This window comes from Osmia bicornis, chromosome 2 (genome assembly GCF_907164935.1).
Source record: "Osmia bicornis bicornis chromosome 2, iOsmBic2.1, whole genome shotgun sequence".
NCBI classification, from domain to species: Eukaryota; Metazoa; Arthropoda; class Insecta; order Hymenoptera; family Megachilidae; genus Osmia; species Osmia bicornis.
Genome location: NC_060217.1, coordinates 6,086,306 through 6,103,303, shown reverse-complemented (window position 1 = coordinate 6,103,303; position 16,998 = coordinate 6,086,306). Strand labels below are relative to the sequence as shown.

General features: G+C 33.3%; 5 protein-coding genes and 1 long non-coding RNA gene across 10 annotated transcripts; 4 read left to right on the top strand and 2 right to left on the bottom strand.

Moving 5' to 3' along the window:
* Positions 1-60: 60 nt before the first annotated feature.
* LOC114872037 (transcription elongation factor 1 homolog) lies at positions 61-960 on the bottom strand. Its single transcript, XM_029178776.2, has 2 exons — positions 719-960; positions 61-641 (listed from the first exon to the last, which is right to left on the bottom strand). The coding sequence occupies exons 1-2, from the start codon at positions 832-834 to the stop codon at positions 509-511; spliced, it is 249 nt and encodes an 82-aa protein (XP_029034609.1). The 5' UTR covers positions 835-960; the 3' UTR covers positions 61-508.
* A 79-nt stretch (positions 961-1,039) lies between these two features.
* Positions 1,040-2,057, top strand: LOC114872036 (EKC/KEOPS complex subunit LAGE3). Of its 3 annotated transcripts, none has more exons than XM_046290039.1 (4): positions 1,040-1,384; positions 1,467-1,595; positions 1,671-1,797; positions 1,967-2,057. In XM_046290039.1, the coding sequence occupies exons 1-3, from the start codon at positions 1,368-1,370 to the stop codon at positions 1,795-1,797; spliced, it is 273 nt and encodes a 90-aa protein (XP_046145995.1). In that variant the 5' UTR covers positions 1,040-1,367; the 3' UTR covers positions 1,967-2,057. The 3 variants fall into 3 exon arrangements, with proteins under 3 accessions (XP_046145995.1, XP_046145996.1, XP_029034608.2); XM_046290040.1 differs by having other exon boundaries at positions 1,927-2,011; XM_029178775.2 differs by lacking the exon at positions 1,967-2,057 and having other exon boundaries at positions 1,040-1,170; positions 1,291-1,384.
* On the top strand, positions 1,837-2,345 carry LOC114872035 (phosphatidylinositol N-acetylglucosaminyltransferase subunit P). Its single transcript, XM_029178774.2, has one exon. It carries the CDS (start codon positions 1,837-1,839, stop codon positions 2,218-2,220), a length of 384 nt encoding a protein of 127 aa, XP_029034607.1. The 3' UTR covers positions 2,221-2,345.
* LOC114872033 (methylenetetrahydrofolate reductase) lies at positions 2,252-4,371 on the top strand. Of its 3 annotated transcripts, none has more exons than XM_029178769.2 (7): positions 2,252-2,341; positions 2,412-2,759; positions 2,832-3,052; positions 3,126-3,286; positions 3,370-3,692; positions 3,769-3,876; positions 4,155-4,371. In XM_029178769.2, exons 2-6 carry the CDS (start codon positions 2,506-2,508, stop codon positions 3,815-3,817), a joined length of 1,008 nt encoding a protein of 335 aa, XP_029034602.1. In that variant the 5' UTR covers positions 2,252-2,341; positions 2,412-2,505; the 3' UTR covers positions 3,818-3,876; positions 4,155-4,371. The 3 variants fall into 3 exon arrangements, with proteins under 3 accessions (XP_029034602.1, XP_029034600.1, XP_029034604.1); XM_029178767.2 differs by having other exon boundaries at positions 3,769-4,087; XM_029178771.2 differs by lacking the exon at positions 3,769-3,876.
* LOC114872032 (probable citrate synthase 2, mitochondrial) lies at positions 4,281-16,867 on the top strand. Its single transcript, XM_029178766.2, has 4 exons — positions 4,281-4,371; positions 13,708-13,863; positions 14,492-15,415; positions 15,505-16,867. Exons 1-4 carry the CDS (start codon positions 4,327-4,329, stop codon positions 15,769-15,771), a joined length of 1,392 nt encoding a protein of 463 aa, XP_029034599.1. The 5' UTR covers positions 4,281-4,326; the 3' UTR covers positions 15,772-16,867.
* Positions 8,160-13,700, bottom strand: LOC114872038. Its single transcript, XR_003788690.2, has 2 exons — positions 10,595-13,700; positions 8,160-10,458 (listed from the first exon to the last, which is right to left on the bottom strand). It is a non-coding gene; the product is annotated as an uncharacterized LOC114872038 (long non-coding RNA).
* Positions 16,868-16,998: the final 131 nt, after the last annotated feature.

Below are 16,998 nucleotides of genomic sequence, written 5' to 3'. Positions count from 1 at the left end.
TATATTTTAATTCATAATAAATATTTTAAATTAGTAATATGAATATATTTATATAGGAAATTATACTATAAACTATTTTATTCATGTTATTGTATCACAATAACAGTTTATACATTGTATAATCAAAACATACAGTACATATAAAACATTACATGTTTTCTTTTTTTATGTATATAAGTAGTTTCATTAATTGTCATTATCTTTAAAGATATTCACATACTTAATAAGTACAATAGATAATACATATATAAATATGATTATATGAATATCATATGACTAAACTTAGTGCAATACATAATGTAATAGGATGTTTAATAAATTCCATTACTCTAAACATATGTGTATACATGTGTATACATGTCTTTCATTGATAAAATAGATAGTGCAAACTAACTATTCATACATTGCACAGAATTTGATATTAACTTATATTGTACAATGTTGACAATTTGGTGAAGGAAACAAAGTTTGTTAGCATTGAAGTAATCAAATTCAGTGATAATAAACTTCAATTTGCATTTTCACATGCATCAATCCAATCATTATACACATCCAAAGGTTCTGAAAGTAAATTAATTGTAGTTTGAAAGTCTTCCAAACAGACTCTACAAGTAATTCTTGCTGTATTTCTTGATTTATCCCTGCAAATGAAAACAAAAAGTAATAAAATACGAAATTCAAATATTTTAAGAATCGGCGGCAAATTTGTTGTACCCACATCTTAACCTCACATGATTTTTCATGATTACAAAATGGACAATTAAATTGTGTATCTAATGGTTGAATAGCTTTCTTTTTACTTGGAGGTTTTCGCTTACTTTTTCTTCGGCCCATTACGTTTTAGGTATATTAAGTTATGTGTTTTTATGAAAATGTCTTCAGTTAAAAAACCTTGTATCCCAAGCTTTATATCGTACAATACATATAGTACTATTTACGATGAAAACTGTTGCGTATATACATGCATGTATGTACTACATATACATACATACATACATACATACATTAATCAACCGAATAAAGCATATATGTGAGTCATGAAAGAAAGTTACTAGAATTATGAGCACATGTCTAAAATTTGTTATAAAACATTGAATGTTTATGAAGTTACGATTTACCTTATTATATTAATCTAAGTACTAAATTAAAGTATTTAATTTGAACTTTAGGGTTGGTGACTGTAATATTATTGATATCTAATTAATATATTATATATATACTTACTTGATAACTATAGCTGTATCCTGTATCAACACGTGCAAAATGATGTAAATATTTATGAATTAACAGGTATATTGTTACTGTTATGACAACAGCACAGGAAATATATTGATGTGAATTAATTAAGAGATCATTATTGTAATGTCATGAGTACTTTAAGTGTGTATCCTTTAAGGAAAAAAGTAATTTTATATTTTGTAAAATTGTTGATAAGACATTATGTAAATAACCTTAATATTGAACAGAAATTTGTCTATACCTTTCCCATCAGCAAGAGAAGCAGAAATTGCTTATCAAGTACTTAGAGTTGATCAAGAGCCTTCAAGAGGTGGTAGTACCAAAGATTTGACATTAAAAAATAATATTTTACAAGTGTAAGTTTGCATCTATTTTTTGTAATCTTCTATTAGATATATTCGGTTGTTTTAATAAAATATGTCTTCTTATAGATTAATATCCGGAACTGAGGCTCGAAAGGTCAGAGTGGCATTAACATCATTTTTTGATAGTTTAATTTTAGTAACAGAAACTATGCAGCAGTTTGGACCACCTGAACCAAGTTTTAATTATTATTAAGTAAATTGTTTTTCAAATTATTTTAAAATATTCCATAGAATGGAGCATACTCCTGCTCCATATGGACCAAGATCAGTCTATGGATATGCTTTATACATAGGTTCTAATATGCTTTTTCTTTTGTTTTTGGTATGGGCTGTAATACCTGATGAAATTTTATATAACTTAGGTTTAACGTATTGGCCATCCAAATATTGGGCTGTAGCAATTCCAGTTTGGGCCTTAACTGCTCTTGCTACATTTGCATTTATTGTTTACCCAGCTATCAATTTATCAATGACTCCAGATATAGATGATATTAGAACTATTACAGACAAACATTCACGTGATAAAAAAGAAACTGTCCCAAGTGGTATACCTCCTGTTTTTGATATTCCTATAACAGAGGTTTGCAGAAAATTATACTTACCAAAGAAAAAGTAACAATGAATTCTATCAAAATTTATATTAAATATTGTAATAATTATAAATAGATTTCTAATGATGTAATACAAGTGTAAGAAGTATATTTTGATAGTGGAATATTATATGTTTATTAAAAAAGGTAATACATATTTATTATACATATATTTTAATAACTCTCCTAATCTTATATTACATTCTTATTTATCTAGGAATATTTTCGGAAACTATAATATCATGTTGAATTAGTCAAGTATTTCACATATTGCGCAATCAGATAACGAGAATCTTATATAGTTCGAGAGAATGAGGAAAAAATGTATAGTTGTTAAACGTGCTTTCTGCAGCTACATGATGAGAAAATCTAATTTGAAGAATGGAATACACCAAAAATTTGCCAATAATAACGAAAGCAATAATGTTGCAAATTATTTCCGACTCAGAAACACTGGCCACGAAGCCATTGATTTAAGGAAAAAATTAAAATCTTTAATCGACACAAATACTGCTTTTTGTAGTTTTGAATTATTATCTTTAAAAAATGATGATTTTTACCAAAGGTTCGTATGTTACGCACTGCATAACATGTAATATATTTATATCTTTTTTGAAATCAAAATTTCGTCTATTAGTTTCTTTACAGAAATGAATAAATATCATCCTCTTTTTTATGCATTGACATCACATACAAAGAATAAAACAAAACATTATGAGTTTTTAAAATTAACTGATACATTTCCAAATAATGTGCTTCTCCACCTTATTGCGAATAATTTAACTCGGACAGATGTAAAAAGTATTCTAGAGGAAGCTCTGAAATGTGGTATACGCAATGTTTTTGCGTTGCGAGGAGGTAAAGAAATATTTTTAAAAAATTATGTATGACTAAAGCATTATTTTATAAATTTCAAAAATATAAATTTCAGACTCCATAACTGCAAGCAGTGATTTCCCACATGCCGTTGACTTAGTGCGTTTTATAAAAAGTCAGTTTGGCGATACATTTTGTATATGTGTTGCCGGTTATCCGGAAATTCATCCAGAGTCCCCATCTAAAGAACTGGATTTGTTTTATTTAAAAGAAAAAGTAGTTATTTGAATTAAATTTTGTTATCAGTTTATATATTTATAATAAGTATATACATATATTAATGCTGATTTTATCCAAAGGTTAACGCGGGGGCTGATTTTATAATAACTCAGATTTGCTTTGAAGCAAACATTTTTATTAAGTTCGCTAATGATTGTAAAGAAGTTGGAATCAACGTCCCGATTCTTCCCGGAATTTATCCGATTCATAACTATTCGTGCCTTGAAAAAATAGCAAATGTTTGTAATATTAAAATACCACAGAATATTTTAGATTCTTTACAATCTATAAAAGATGATGACAATAAAGTACGCAATTATGGAATAGAATTATCAACAAACATTATTAAAGACATCATTGCAAGTGGAACTACTTGTGGCTTTCATTTATTTACATTAAACAGGTAAAGATTAGTTTTATTATTAGAGAGCTACTTATACCATTCATCTATTTATTTGGTATATGTTTGTTAATTATAGAACATCATTGATATCGGAAATATGTAACAAGTTGGATATTTTTCATTGACTGTCCTAGGATAGAGGAGATTTAATTAATAAACGAACAAACAACATTTGTAGTAAAAAGTACTGCACAACATTCAAACCCTATCATACTACGCGCCAAATCAAGCATTAATTGCCAACCATTGAAATTCCCTACTGTTCCCTGTGTGGAATAAAAATGATAAAACGTATTCGTGATGCGAAAATGATAGATGTTTATTAAGAATTTGTTATACATTTTAAGTGTTATTTACATCGATATGACTGGATGTTATATTTTTGATTTCCTAAAGTATTTATCATTAACTATAATGCTAAATATTTCTTATGAATGTAATCTGGCAGGTTTATGGTTACAGATGATCCTTCGAGGATACTTGCAATTGTGCGCATGCGTTTAAGAAATATCCATGACGAACGAAAAGAGGAGTTAGTTGAGCTGGGCGCCAGAGCTCCGCGTGGTCAGTTGGTTAGTCGGCGTGACGGTAACAAGAAAAGAGGAAGGGTCCATAAGGCAGGATATATAGAACAATGGCACTCTTCCGTTTCAGCCCCAAACGTTGTTTGGAAGTTCAGGTGCGTGGCAAATGAAATTTATCTAAACTTGGTTAACCTTAGTACGCAATATGATATTTGAATGATTCTTAAACAAGTCCACGTTGTTCCGGTGCGAAATTCGAACGGCAAGCAGGTGTTTAACGTGTATTAGTAATTTCCACAAATACAACGACGTATTTTCATCAAATAATTACTCGAGAACAACTACATTTTATCATTTATCTATTTTAAAGCGCCGGAACTTTGCACATCACCAAGAGCAAAGACGCTGCGGTTCTAGACACAAAGTAGGCGTTCTATCGACCGATAGCCTGCTCACTATTTTATAACACGATCAAGTTTGTCGGTATACAAATTCAAAAATCCGTAACTAATTGTGAATATTAATGATATTTGAGAACGATATAAAATCATATTTGTTAATCAGACAAACAAAATATTGCTGTTTAATATTCATAAATTGAACGTTCTCTGACGTACAGAGTGTATGTTCAGAAACACCTTTGCGAAGCTCTAACAATGCACATTATTTCGAAGTAGCACCTCTAACACGAGGACATGCTAAATTAATTTGCCAAGTATAATACTCATATAAAATACATAGAAAATATTCCATACATACATTTTACTCGAGTTTTCTATATTTACATCAAATTTTGTATATCGATCCGATAAAAGATTTACCTGACCGATAAGTCTCAGTGTTAATTTAGCTAAGTTTAATAGTAGTTACGTAATAAATTTTTCGAATACGATTATCTATAGTAAAAGAAAAACTAAACGACAAGAATTATTTAACTGTTATGTTTAATAATAACACGTGGAAAAATAGAATTTTTCAATTTCTTTTTTGTACGTGTGTTATCTGTTTAGCGTTTATTGACACGAGTATACACAACTATATTTATACCGTGAAACAATTTGTAGACGTACACTTCAAACGAATGAAACGTATGAATTTAACAACGCGTAAAATTACCTCTACTTTTAGCTTAACATATTCAAAACGTGGAATTTCCAATTACCATGTAAGGAGATGGGATGTGAGTTGGTGTCATCAATTTAAGAAAATCAAGAAGTTAATTTTGCAGGAAATCAAATTGTCTATAGATCTCATAGCGGTTTACAGTGGATCCTTTACTATCACTGATATCATAAATCATATGGCCACGAACACAGGCTTCTAGGTCACGAGCGTAAGTCGTGTATGCGAAATGCTCGAGGATCTCCTTCATCGACACACATGCCCATTGAAGAGTCCGCGACGCTACTATTTCGCAAGGTGCAATAATTTTAGAACAAATTCGAGGTCAAAATCTGTTCTGCCCGCTTGATCTACATCGGTCGTGACCTATTCCCTGCTAACACCTGCTTACTGATCGAACTTCGAATTGCTCGTACGACTTTCACTCGACGTACTGTATCCTGATCAATTCTTTACTTTTGTCTACGTATGCTTGATAGTATGCTCTTCTTAAACATTTCAAGAAAACAATGTCAATTGTATCTTTACTCTTATAATTTTGTGGAGAACCATAGGCATATCAAGGTCAATATGATTCACCTAATTAAAAATATTGATATACATAATTACAAAGGATTGTTTAATGCCTATTTAAATTTTTCGATGGGCAGCATTTCGTACAAAGTCTGCTCTATATCTATTGGTACTTTTGGCAGATTTGGAAACTTATCGCTTAACTTATAGATGTCTCACCTATTACCTAATATCGTTCATATATACATGCGACCTTCGGATCGCATAACATGTTACCTCAGGACGTCTCTCTTTATTTCTCTTACATATATATAATGAGCGTATTGACGTCGTTTATTATTAACATTTGCTTGATTCGAATCAAGCTAACATTTCTTCATGTAGCCAAAATCTTCATTTAGATTTTCGAGCGTTTGTTTACTGAGGAATCTATTGTTAAAATGTTTAACTATAAATAGATTGAACAGTCGATGCGGTTGCAATTATTTTTCAAACATTCGTTATAAATAAATGACATTTGCTTCAGTTTCTGATTAAAACGCTTCTGGCAAGTTTATTATTAACACTTTGATGTCACATTTTGTGATATTCTTAATATCTAACTTTTTATACCAGCATTCTTTGTTTCCGTTTATCGCATCGTGTATACTTATTACATTTTGGAAATTGGTAATTGTCTGGTGTACATTATACAAAGTCTCAAATATGCTTTTCCTAGTAATTTTGTTTACTCGATTCTTTCACGCTTTTGTTAGCGAATAGGTAAATTATATTTACTAATCTTATTTTTTGAAACAAGAATTCATGACTTTGAATGTAGAAACGTGTAGATAATGATCATCGAGTGTCACCCTCTTCGGTCATTTTAGCGCCATTTGACGATTATACGGCGCGAAACCAATTAGATAATTGTAGTTCGCGGGTGTCTTCTATCTGGTAATGCCCTTCAAATGCTAGCTGGTTATGTAATCGGAGATAACCAGTGCTATCGAGCTTTATGTATAATATAACGAACAATTAACGAAACAGATCGTTAATATCTTCTAATATCTTCAATCGAGATCAATTTTTGTACCTTAAGATTATTTTGTTTTTATTAGTTATTTTTATTTTGTTATTCGAGCAACCTTATCGCTAGATAAAGCGTTTCACGCGTTGAACATTTAGCATATCTTATTCAGAATTAATTATATCATTGTCAGGTATGGGTTGTTTTTTAGCAGAACACTTTCCTCCTGAACGCAATGCAAAGAATTAAATTAAAGACATAAAAATTGTCTGGTTTTCTGGCAATCGTTAAAGCTGATAAACCTGCCCATTATACAAACACCACTCCCATTAATGTAATAACTCATTTCCTCTGATTTCGACGTCGATATAAAACGCTATCAAAAGTGAAAATTTTTTAGCAAATAGGAGTGAAGATCGCGCCCAATAAATTGATGTAGCAAAGAAAGGAGAACTTGTTCGTAGCAAGAATACGATGATGTCTATCTCCATTCGATCAGGAAAAGAAATAAGGACAAAGATCTTCGTTTCGTTAAAACTTGCACACGCATCGAAATCACTGCATTTTCATTTCCCACACTTTTAACCTGTCCTAACAGGAAAATTCATGGCGCGTGACGCGATTGTGGTCTCTCGAGGAAAGCCCCGAGTCCACAGGGACTTCCGGTGAAAGGAAAGTCACCCGAGATTAACAGACGGTTTTGCGAACTGAAAAGTCTAGAATTAAGATAAAGGATACAATAAGACGTCTTTGTCGAAATATCAATAAGAAACGAAGTTGTAATCGCGATAATGTAGTAATGAGTAACTCGATTGACCTAATGCACACGAATAACGTGGGACCGTTGACGCGTGTACCCAAAGTTCAATGATAAAATGTTGTAACGATAGAGAATCGCATTGACGTTTGTTTAACGCTATATACCCACGCGTTGTGGGAACTTTTTCATGGTAAATCAGATCGTTCGTTTCGCTACGAGAACTCGCACGGTTCAATGCATTTTGTTTCTTGAAATTTTCATGACAATGAACTTTTTGTTTTAATCAGTCAACGAATGCATTGAAATCGATGAGTATGCATAATAGCGTTCAGATCCGTAGAAATTATGCAATCGTTATCTCTATTATTCATAGAAGATAGATTGTATTCGATGGTGCATTCTTTTAGCTGCACCGAATTGCAAACGAGAGAGAATGCATAATTTTACCGGGACAAAAGATGGAGATATATCAATGAAAGACACATTTTAATTAAAATTACTAGTACAAAAGGAAAGAAAAATTTGCAAGTACGAACACGTAAGAAGATAATCTGTTTATTACGTCAGAGCTAGCACACTGATTAAAAACTTCATTAATCCTTTAATTTTATTATTCCTTTCACGCACGTGATAACACTTGGAATGACAATTTATATCCGACGAATTAAGCACAGGTGACATGTACAACGGGATAAAATGATAATTTGATTGTCGGGACGATATCTGATATTTTGTATCACCTGCGTAAATGCTAATGATAATGACAATGTGGGACGAGCTCTGCCACGTAATCCGTGACGGTAAATTTAATTGCATTCGCGTCACTGGTACCATCTCCACAGTAAATCCAACGAGACGAACGTATAAATCAACGTCATATTTGCTTTTCGTTGCTAACTACCTACATACGTCGTCGTGTCGATTCTTGTCACAACGAATTTATCAGTACTCGAGCCGCGAGAAAGTCATTAAATGCCATGAATCGAATTACCAGAGGCAAAGTATCGCGTGCTTCTTATTGAGTTCAATGATGTTAAAGGATTCGATACGTTCGATCGAGTTATGCGTTATTTAAGCTTTACCTAGCGGCTAGGGTAAAGCGAGCTTCGTATAGCTAATCAATACGACATTTTATCTACATTCGTAATGCGGAATTGTCAAACAATTCTGATCGTATCGCGTAATCAACAATTCACTGTTAAGGCTCAATCTGTTTGTCCTTGAATCAGTGGTTTTGACAACGTGTATAGTCGTACTCCGAGATTGTTACATAAACACGGTTTTTATACAGTTCCATGTGTGATTTATGTATGTACATACATTTCGCAGTTTCCATTTGAAATTCACACATCACGTTGATGGTTAAGTAACTGGTTAACTTACAATCTGCGATTGAAGTGAAACTAATTTTTAAATACATGGAGGATCATCTGATAAATTGTTGTAAAAATATCATTGATAAGTCAGTTAATTCGATTCTGTAGTTTTATCATTCATGTTACTGCAATAAATATAAGTTTTTATGTTTCTGTACGTGCTCGGTAACTACCTTGTATGACAATCTGATCAAATATTTGATTAGATATCTACCTTTGCAACAAGTTTTAATGTTATCGCGTTTATCAAACTCTGTAAATTATTTATGAAAAATAGAAATAATTTACCATACAAGGCTTCTTACTTTTTCCAGCTTAAGATTGCTTGAAATATTTCACTTTTACGCAGCAATTGATTGACGAACTCGCACGAATTAATTAATACAGTGTAGTACTATTCATTAATTATGCGATACCAGAAATCGCGTACCGAAGCGGGATCGCGTATTGAACTTTGCTCGTAGTCGACTAATTATCGCCCATCATAAAATGCCTTCAGCTTGATAAAAACTATAGAGTTTACTACTATTTACGAATTGACGTTTTCCTACCGTTCTTCTTTCTTTTTTACGTAAACTATGTCATTTCACCCGCATTCATTTATCAATAGTCAAAGGAATTCAAACTACTCGTGAACGTAACGAATAATTGAAAGAAAAAAAGATCATGGTGAATCCCTGGAAATTAGCGTATATTAAATTTATATTTTGCTGCAAATTGAAATAGTAAAAAATACAAAAGATATTTAAAAATGTCCATCGACATTGTAAGTTCAAAGTCTAAACACACTTTTAACATAATAGCGAATGTTATCAGCTACTTTTATCTTTTCTACTGCTATTAGTAGCATTATTACTTTCACAGCTAATAATTACTTTGATACATAACTTTACACTCACTTTCTTCTATTTTGTGTTTCATAACTTCTTTAAATATTAATAACAGTTTCACGATTAGACGTTTTGCAAGGTAAATGTTAATAGTTTTCTAATTTATTCTTAGCATTAATTTTTTTTATAGATAAAAACATAAAATTGCAGGAGTCGCGAGTGAAATGTTCATGGAACTAAACTAACCATATTATATTTCCTTATGCGTATGCACACGTGTTGCATATATTTTGCATACTTTAACCTATTGTAAATGCATGAAGATTTACATTCCAGTCATGAGAGTCAAGAGTATCGAACTATGCTGCATAAGATATCAAAATTTCCTTCTGCATCAAATTTGAATTATTAAATACTATATAATTTATTCGGTAAAAGTCATTTGTGTAAGTGTCTCAGCTACTCGCATTAATGCACATTGCAAACGAACGAGAAATACTGTGATGCAGTTTTTCTTTCCTGGTGAAAGTCGACCTTTTATGAAAGTATGTTCTCCTTTCTGAGCCTGTGTTGCACCTCTCTCAACATCTCCGTTTTATTCTTGCAACATGAGATGCATTCACTAAAATTCTCTGCAAAAGTTTTCATCATTCTTAATAGATGCGATTTTTATAAGTATCTTTATAAAAAATATTTTCTAAATAATAATTTGATGTATAAATTGATCGATAAAAAAAGATATTGAATCTATACTGAGGTAAATCTTACTCTGATTTGTACACAATATGCTGAACGGATATAAAAGTCACCATCAATCTGTTCAATTAGTATTTCGTTACATCGTTGCGGCTTCAAGTTGATATCCTTCTTGTGTTACATGCTAAGTATACTGCTGTCTACACTTCGAATGGTACATTCTTTGCATAAATGTGTCCTACCACAATATCCGCAATTTTTTTTTTTTTTGGGGTATCATGAATCATTGTCTAGTATTAGTTATTATAATACTTGAAGTTGATTAGAGGGTTGGCTCTTCAAATTTCCTTTTCTATTCTATTTCAAAGATTTATAGAAAATAAAAATATGCTTCGATTGATATATAACAAAGTATAAAATTTCATTTCCAGTGCCGATACACACCACGTGGTACCTCCATTCGACCCCATTTAATTTTTCCTGCTGATCATTTTTCTATCTTTCACCGCTTTAATGCTGTAGCTTGTCCCAGTTGCATAGAATACTCTATATGTTCACAATAATAATACCTACGACCGTATATTTTATTTTGTAACATCCAGCTAATATTTCGAGACAATTTGAACTTGATCCATCTGAACAGCACATTCTCAATCTTTTTCCGATACATTGTGCACACTAGCGTGTTGCAAAGGACACATTCTTGCTTCCAATTTTCTTCTCACGTGTTCATTATGTAGTATGGGTTGAATTATACAACACGTGAAACTGTTTATTTTTAGTAAGCGGCTACTCGAAGCCCTGGCTACCTCCCAGCTATAACGTTTCCTATGTAGTAGTATTCTGAACGATCTCTTACATTAATAATATTCACAAAAAAAGAATCTGCAATATAATGCTAAAGTGTAAAAGCAACATAAGGTATTCCTCCGATAAAAATCGTCACATGGTATTGTATACCTACTGCACAGATATTTTCAAATGAATTCATCGAACGATATGGGACAGATTCGTATATTTCGTTATCAGCTGGTAATCGAGTGTTCGGGAATTCTGTATCACGCTGTTATGTAAAAGACCCGACTTTTGGGTGGTGATTCGGCTGACGAAAAGCGAATCACGAGTAATTGAGCAACTCGTACAGCGGGTATGAAATATGCACCACGATGAATGACAAATTTAATAGAAAGGTCAAGGTCACTGACAATTTATGTCTAACAGCGTATTGTATGCTGAAGATGATCACCTCTTGGTGTGAGAGTATTCCAACACCGAGTTTTACTCTCGAGTACATAATACTTTTTATTAAATATTTGAGTCTATTTAATATTATTTGCAGTATAAATTATGTAAGAAAATATATAGTTTTTCTCGTGATCGCCAAGTTACTGTTACAAATGAAAGATAAAAAATTCCATGACCCCGTAGTTAAGATAGTGTATCGCTACAATGAACGATCAATCAAAGAAATTCCATTTGAAAAAAATGGAATACTTGTCTGTAACATGAACACAAGCGATAAGGTTAGCCGATATGTGCTTTAGTCAATTTTTGCAGTTCGTTGATCGACAATGAGCAAGGAAATCCACAAATTCTCAGTTAGTGTCCCGCTTTACCCTTCCATCGAGATTTTGCCTCGACCTAATTTTCTGGTGCAGGTCGCAAAATGCGGTCGTGAATCGATGTTTGCCCCCGGCTTTCCCAGTCTGCATTTACTGCTATCTTGAGAGCTTTTTGCATCCACGAAGACAATGATTGCTCGACTTCGAGAAAATGGGCAACGACGAAATAAAGAACAATCTATGAGTTTAACCCTTGCATGACGATTCCATGGTCATTTTGACTCATCGAAGCTTATAAAAGATCTAATATCTACACGTAAAAGTATGTTTGAAATTTTCTACATAATTTAACCTTCAAATGTCACATACAATTTTATTTAGGGGTCAAAATGACTATAACATAGAACGTCCGTTTCCCGAGGGTTAACCCATTAACGCGTTTACTGCGGCGAGGGTCACCCGTGGTCGGCGCTTCAAGTTTTTTTTATGATCAAATCGAATATTAATTAATGATACTCATTCTCTAAAGGTTAAGCGATTTCTTAGGATTCCTTCGATGGTCGAATTTCCAGCTAAACGATGATAGCGAACGTGTTAATGGATTAATGATACGGTGTTCGTATAAAAAGTAAAAGAGATCATCGAGTGATATAATCGTACTTTAATCGCGCACGTTTTTGAAATAACTTCTTAACGCATCGTCGACTGTGGATTACTAATTTTGGTACATTTATCATTGAATCAAGCGTATCGGTGTATAATATAACCGCGGATAGGATCACCGAAAATAAATTCATGTTCGAGAGGAATGTTTTTTTTTGCAGGAGATTCGTGGACATCATTGATTATCATTGATAATCGTTTATATCAATAGCAATAATTCCTTTTAATTCAAACGTTTCATCAAGGCTTACCATTTTGATAATGAACTTTAATGCGAGACCCTGTGTGACCCTCAAAAGTAAAGCCGAAGCGAATTTTATTCGAATTCTCGTGATAATTTATTCTTTCGGATAAAGATTCGAAAACAATTACGTTGATTATTTTAATAGAATTTTGATTATACCTTGTGGGTTAATTGGAAGCGCAGAAATACACGTGGAGATACCTGAAGCAATGAATTTTTCTGTATCTACCAACTATTCATACGGAAATTGAAACTCCTTGACGTGTGTTTTATCTGGAAAATGTATCATTACACGCTATTCGTTCTTTTTACGTAATCCACCAGTTACGCACGATTGTTCGTTAAAATCAGTAACATTCGTGCTCGGTTATCTCTCTGTAATGAGAATTTAATCGCGTCTATTAAAACAAATTGGAAAGAACATAATATCGGCATTGGAAATATTTGCTTTGTTAACACTAGAAATACCAAACCAGTCGGAATGACCGGTTTTGAGTTTTTTATTTTAAATTATAAATTTTATCCAGGTATTTTTGTTGAAATGTATCATTTATCTATTTAATTTGCTACATTATTTTCAACTTAAAAATAAGTGTGCATCAAACGTCGGTAGTACTAGCGTTAAACTCGGCTATTACGTTTCATTGTGGCAAGTATGATCGCGAAAATTAAACAGAAGAATTCAATTAATTGAAGTTTTTTCTTTCTCTTTTCAGAAAATAACTTCCACAGTTTTGCTGAGACAGCTAAGCGATGCTTCGACCGATCTTAGAAAAGTGCTGGCTGAAAAAATTCCAAAGGAACAAGAACGTGTTAAGAATTTCCGTAAAGCGTTTGGGGCCACCAAAGTTGGGGAGGTCACCGTGGACATGGTACGTATTCTGTCGTTATGCAATCGCTGAGACATTCTACAGTAACATCTTAAAAATCTAACAACCAGGCAATTATCAGAAGTGAGATGTTGCGAAGGCAGTACGTCACATGGCAAAAAAGAGATTACGTATTAGCATACCACGCCACGTGGAGGAAGAGTTTCTAGTGGAAGACATACCAGAACGAGCAATTTCCTTTCGTTTTTTCTTTTTTTCATTACGTTCTCCTTTTTATGTAATAACGATAAGAACACCGACGATAGATGATAAAGACCGTGAAATCATCGTGCGTCGCGTGCTTATCATGTGATCACGATACAAACGTACTTTCAGACTTGTCGGAAATCTTCTGTCCTTCGCCTAGCTATTAATTCGCAAGTTTTATATCTTTGTCGGGCGAACTTTGAACTCCGAATGTCATAGTTTTCTGAGAACGATAAGATTCTTTGTGCCCATCAAAAGGAAAAAGAAATGAACTTACGTAACGATTTAATAGATTAATAGACGATACATTTATTGTTTAAAGTATACATTTAGACAAATTCAAAATGCATCCATCCTGTGATTAAATTTTTCTTTCGTATTCTATAAAACTATCGTATTAACTAGACTTTTGTATATATTTTAGATGTACGGTGGTATGCGAGGAATCAAAGGACTCGTATGGGAACCGTCAGTCCTGGATCCTGAGGAGGGTATCAGATTCCGAGGAAAATCAATTCCCGAATGTCAGAAGTTGTTGCCGAAGGCCAAAGGAGGCGAAGAACCACTTCCGGAAGGTCTCTTCTGGCTTCTGATCACCGGTGACGTCCCCACGGATGCACAAGTGAAAGCGATCTCTCAAGAATGGGCTGCAAGAAGCACGTTACCTGATCACGTCGTCAAAGCTCTGAACAATTTCCCCAAATCCCTTCATCCCATGACTCAATTCTCCTCTGCCATTACTCTGTTGAACAGCGAAAGTGAATTTGTAAAGGCTTACACCAGTGGTGTGCACAAAACCAAGTACTGGGAGACCGTCTACGAAGATTCGATGAACTTGATCGCGAAATTGCCTGTAGTTGCCGCCACGATATACAGGAACATTTACAAGGGTGGTAAAGGCTTGGGATCCGTCGATGCAGGCAAAGATTGGTCCTGGAATTTCGCGAACATGCTTGGCTACGATAACCCTGAATTCATTGAACTCATGCGCCTGTATCTGACGATACACTCTGACCACGAGGGTGGAAATGTTTCTGCGCATACCACTCACTTGGTGGCTTCAGCATTGTCCGATCCCTATCTGTCCTTCGCCGCCGGTATGAACGGTTTAGCCGGACCTCTTCACGGACTAGCGAATCAAGAAGTACTGATATGGTTAGAGAAGCTCCGTGCTCAGGTTGGAGACAGCCCCACCGATGAAAAGCTTAAAGATTTCATTTGGAACACGTTGAAGAGCGGTCAGGTCGTTCCTGGATACGGTCATGCCGTACTCAGAAAGACTGACCCCAGATACACGTGTCAAAGAGAATTCGCATTGAAACATTTGCCAAACGACAAGTTATTCAAGGTAATATTTTTTAACGACCTTACTTGAAATGATTGCAAAAAACAAAAGTGTTCGAATTAATAATCAATGATGAATGTTTGTATTTTCAGTTGGTGTCTCAAGTATACAAAGTAGTTCCTCCCATCCTGTTGGAAACCGGCAAGGTAAAGAACCCGTGGCCCAATGTAGACGCCCATTCTGGAGTCTTGTTGCAATATTATGGAATGAAGGAAATGAATTATTATACCGTCCTATTCGGAGTATCTCGTGCCCTTGGTGTTCTCGCGGCTCTCGTTTGGGATCGTGCTCTTGGCCTCCCGATCGAAAGGCCCAAGTCTTTGAGCACCGATCTCCTTATGAAACAAGTCAACGGTTAGACGATATCTTTATTTATGAAAAAAAAAAAAAAAAAACGCAAAGCAGAAAATCAGAATCATTAAAACCTTTAAGTTCGTGTCACACCATCGTCATGATTGCAAGAATAAAGAACTGACTGCTTTATTATCATGTTAAAAATGTTATTACTGCACGGAAAAGTGTAATTTTTCTCGAGCTCATTTCGAATTCATTTTGATGACTTCAAAAAAGTCGTTTCAATTGCTAGAATCTTATTGAAAAGATACGAGGCTAGGTATTAAAAACAATAAAACATCATCTCACGTAACGACGTATTGAAATGTAGACATTCTAAAAGAAGAAACGATTTCGTGGTGCGTTGTATCGTAAAAACTTCGATCTACATTTTCTTTTTTTAATCCGTTAACAGCGACGCGGGTTCTGTACAAATGAGGTGAAGTTTTTATGACATAAAGCCATGTGTAAAAAAAATATAGTTTAATTCGGTATACATAGTTTTAACTGCCAAGCCCTTAAGAGAACAATACATGCATTGACAGTAGATGCGATTCACTGTAAATATATTTGTCGCTTTATGTTTAACTTAAATAGTAACAGTTTTAGATGTAAAAGCGGTAAATATTAAATGTATGAAAAATTAGTAAAATGTCTCAATATAAAACTTAAGTGTGCGTAGTTAACGTTTTGCAAACGTTGTCTTCAAAATTGAATAGACACTGCCAAACAAATATCAGATCATTGTAAAGTCTAATTGGATCGCAATAAACATTTTTACTTCGATAGTCATGATAAAAAGGTATTGTATTAATATTGAAAATTGCTCCGTTAAACGAAAATTAAGGAAAAATAATTATTTTTAGTAAACCCATGTAAAATAGAAAATGTATAGGGCTAATGAAATATGTAAACGATGTTGCAATATTAGCGCACCAGTTAATGGGTTTAGATTCTTTAAATACAATATAAAAATGATTCAAACACATCGAGTCATTACAGTTTACATGAATTTAAAAAATAAATGACCAGTGGTAGATCCACTGTTATGAGAATGAGTGAGTGTGTGCGAAACTTTATTTATAACGAACGTAAAAATAAACAATCGTTAAAAAAATTTAACTTATTGACTTGCTTCTTTTATGTCTCACAATGTTATTTCTTTTTTTGTGATCTTTAGTGAATACAATTTTTATTTTAGTATTAAAAAATAAGACAGTATACAGTAAAATATATTTATTGTAATTCAAAAG

Excerpts from the sequence above, each read along its gene's own strand:
- LOC114872037 (XM_029178776.2), bottom strand. The coding sequence starts at position 834 with ATGGGCCGAAGAAAAAGTAAGCGAAAACCTCCAAGTAAAAAGAAAGCT. Across the intron at positions 642-718 it reads AAATCATGTGAGGTTAAGAT|GGATAAATCAAGAAATACAG; the intron begins GTGGGTACAACA and ends TTTCATTTGCAG.
- LOC114872036 (XM_046290039.1), top strand. Across the intron at positions 1,596-1,670 it reads AAAAATAATATTTTACAAGT|ATTAATATCCGGAACTGAGG; the intron begins GTAAGTTTGCAT and ends GTCTTCTTATAG.
- LOC114872035 (XM_029178774.2), top strand. The coding sequence starts at position 1,837 with ATGGAGCATACTCCTGCTCCATATGGACCAAGATCAGTCTATGGATAT.
- LOC114872033 (XM_029178769.2), top strand. The coding sequence starts at position 2,506 with ATGAGGAAAAAATGTATAGTTGTTAAACGTGCTTTCTGCAGCTACATG. Across the intron at positions 3,287-3,369 it reads TGTTTTATTTAAAAGAAAAA|GTTAACGCGGGGGCTGATTT; the intron begins GTAGTTATTTGA and ends TTTTATCCAAAG. Across the intron at positions 3,693-3,768 it reads CATTTATTTACATTAAACAG|AACATCATTGATATCGGAAA; the intron begins GTAAAGATTAGT and ends TGTTAATTATAG.
- LOC114872032 (XM_029178766.2), top strand. The coding sequence starts at position 4,327 with ATGGCACTCTTCCGTTTCAGCCCCAAACGTTGTTTGGAAGTTCAG. Across the intron at positions 4,372-13,707 it reads AACGTTGTTTGGAAGTTCAG|AAAATAACTTCCACAGTTTT; the intron begins GTGCGTGGCAAA and ends TTCTCTTTTCAG. Across the intron at positions 15,416-15,504 it reads CAAACGACAAGTTATTCAAG|TTGGTGTCTCAAGTATACAA; the intron begins GTAATATTTTTT and ends TTGTATTTTCAG.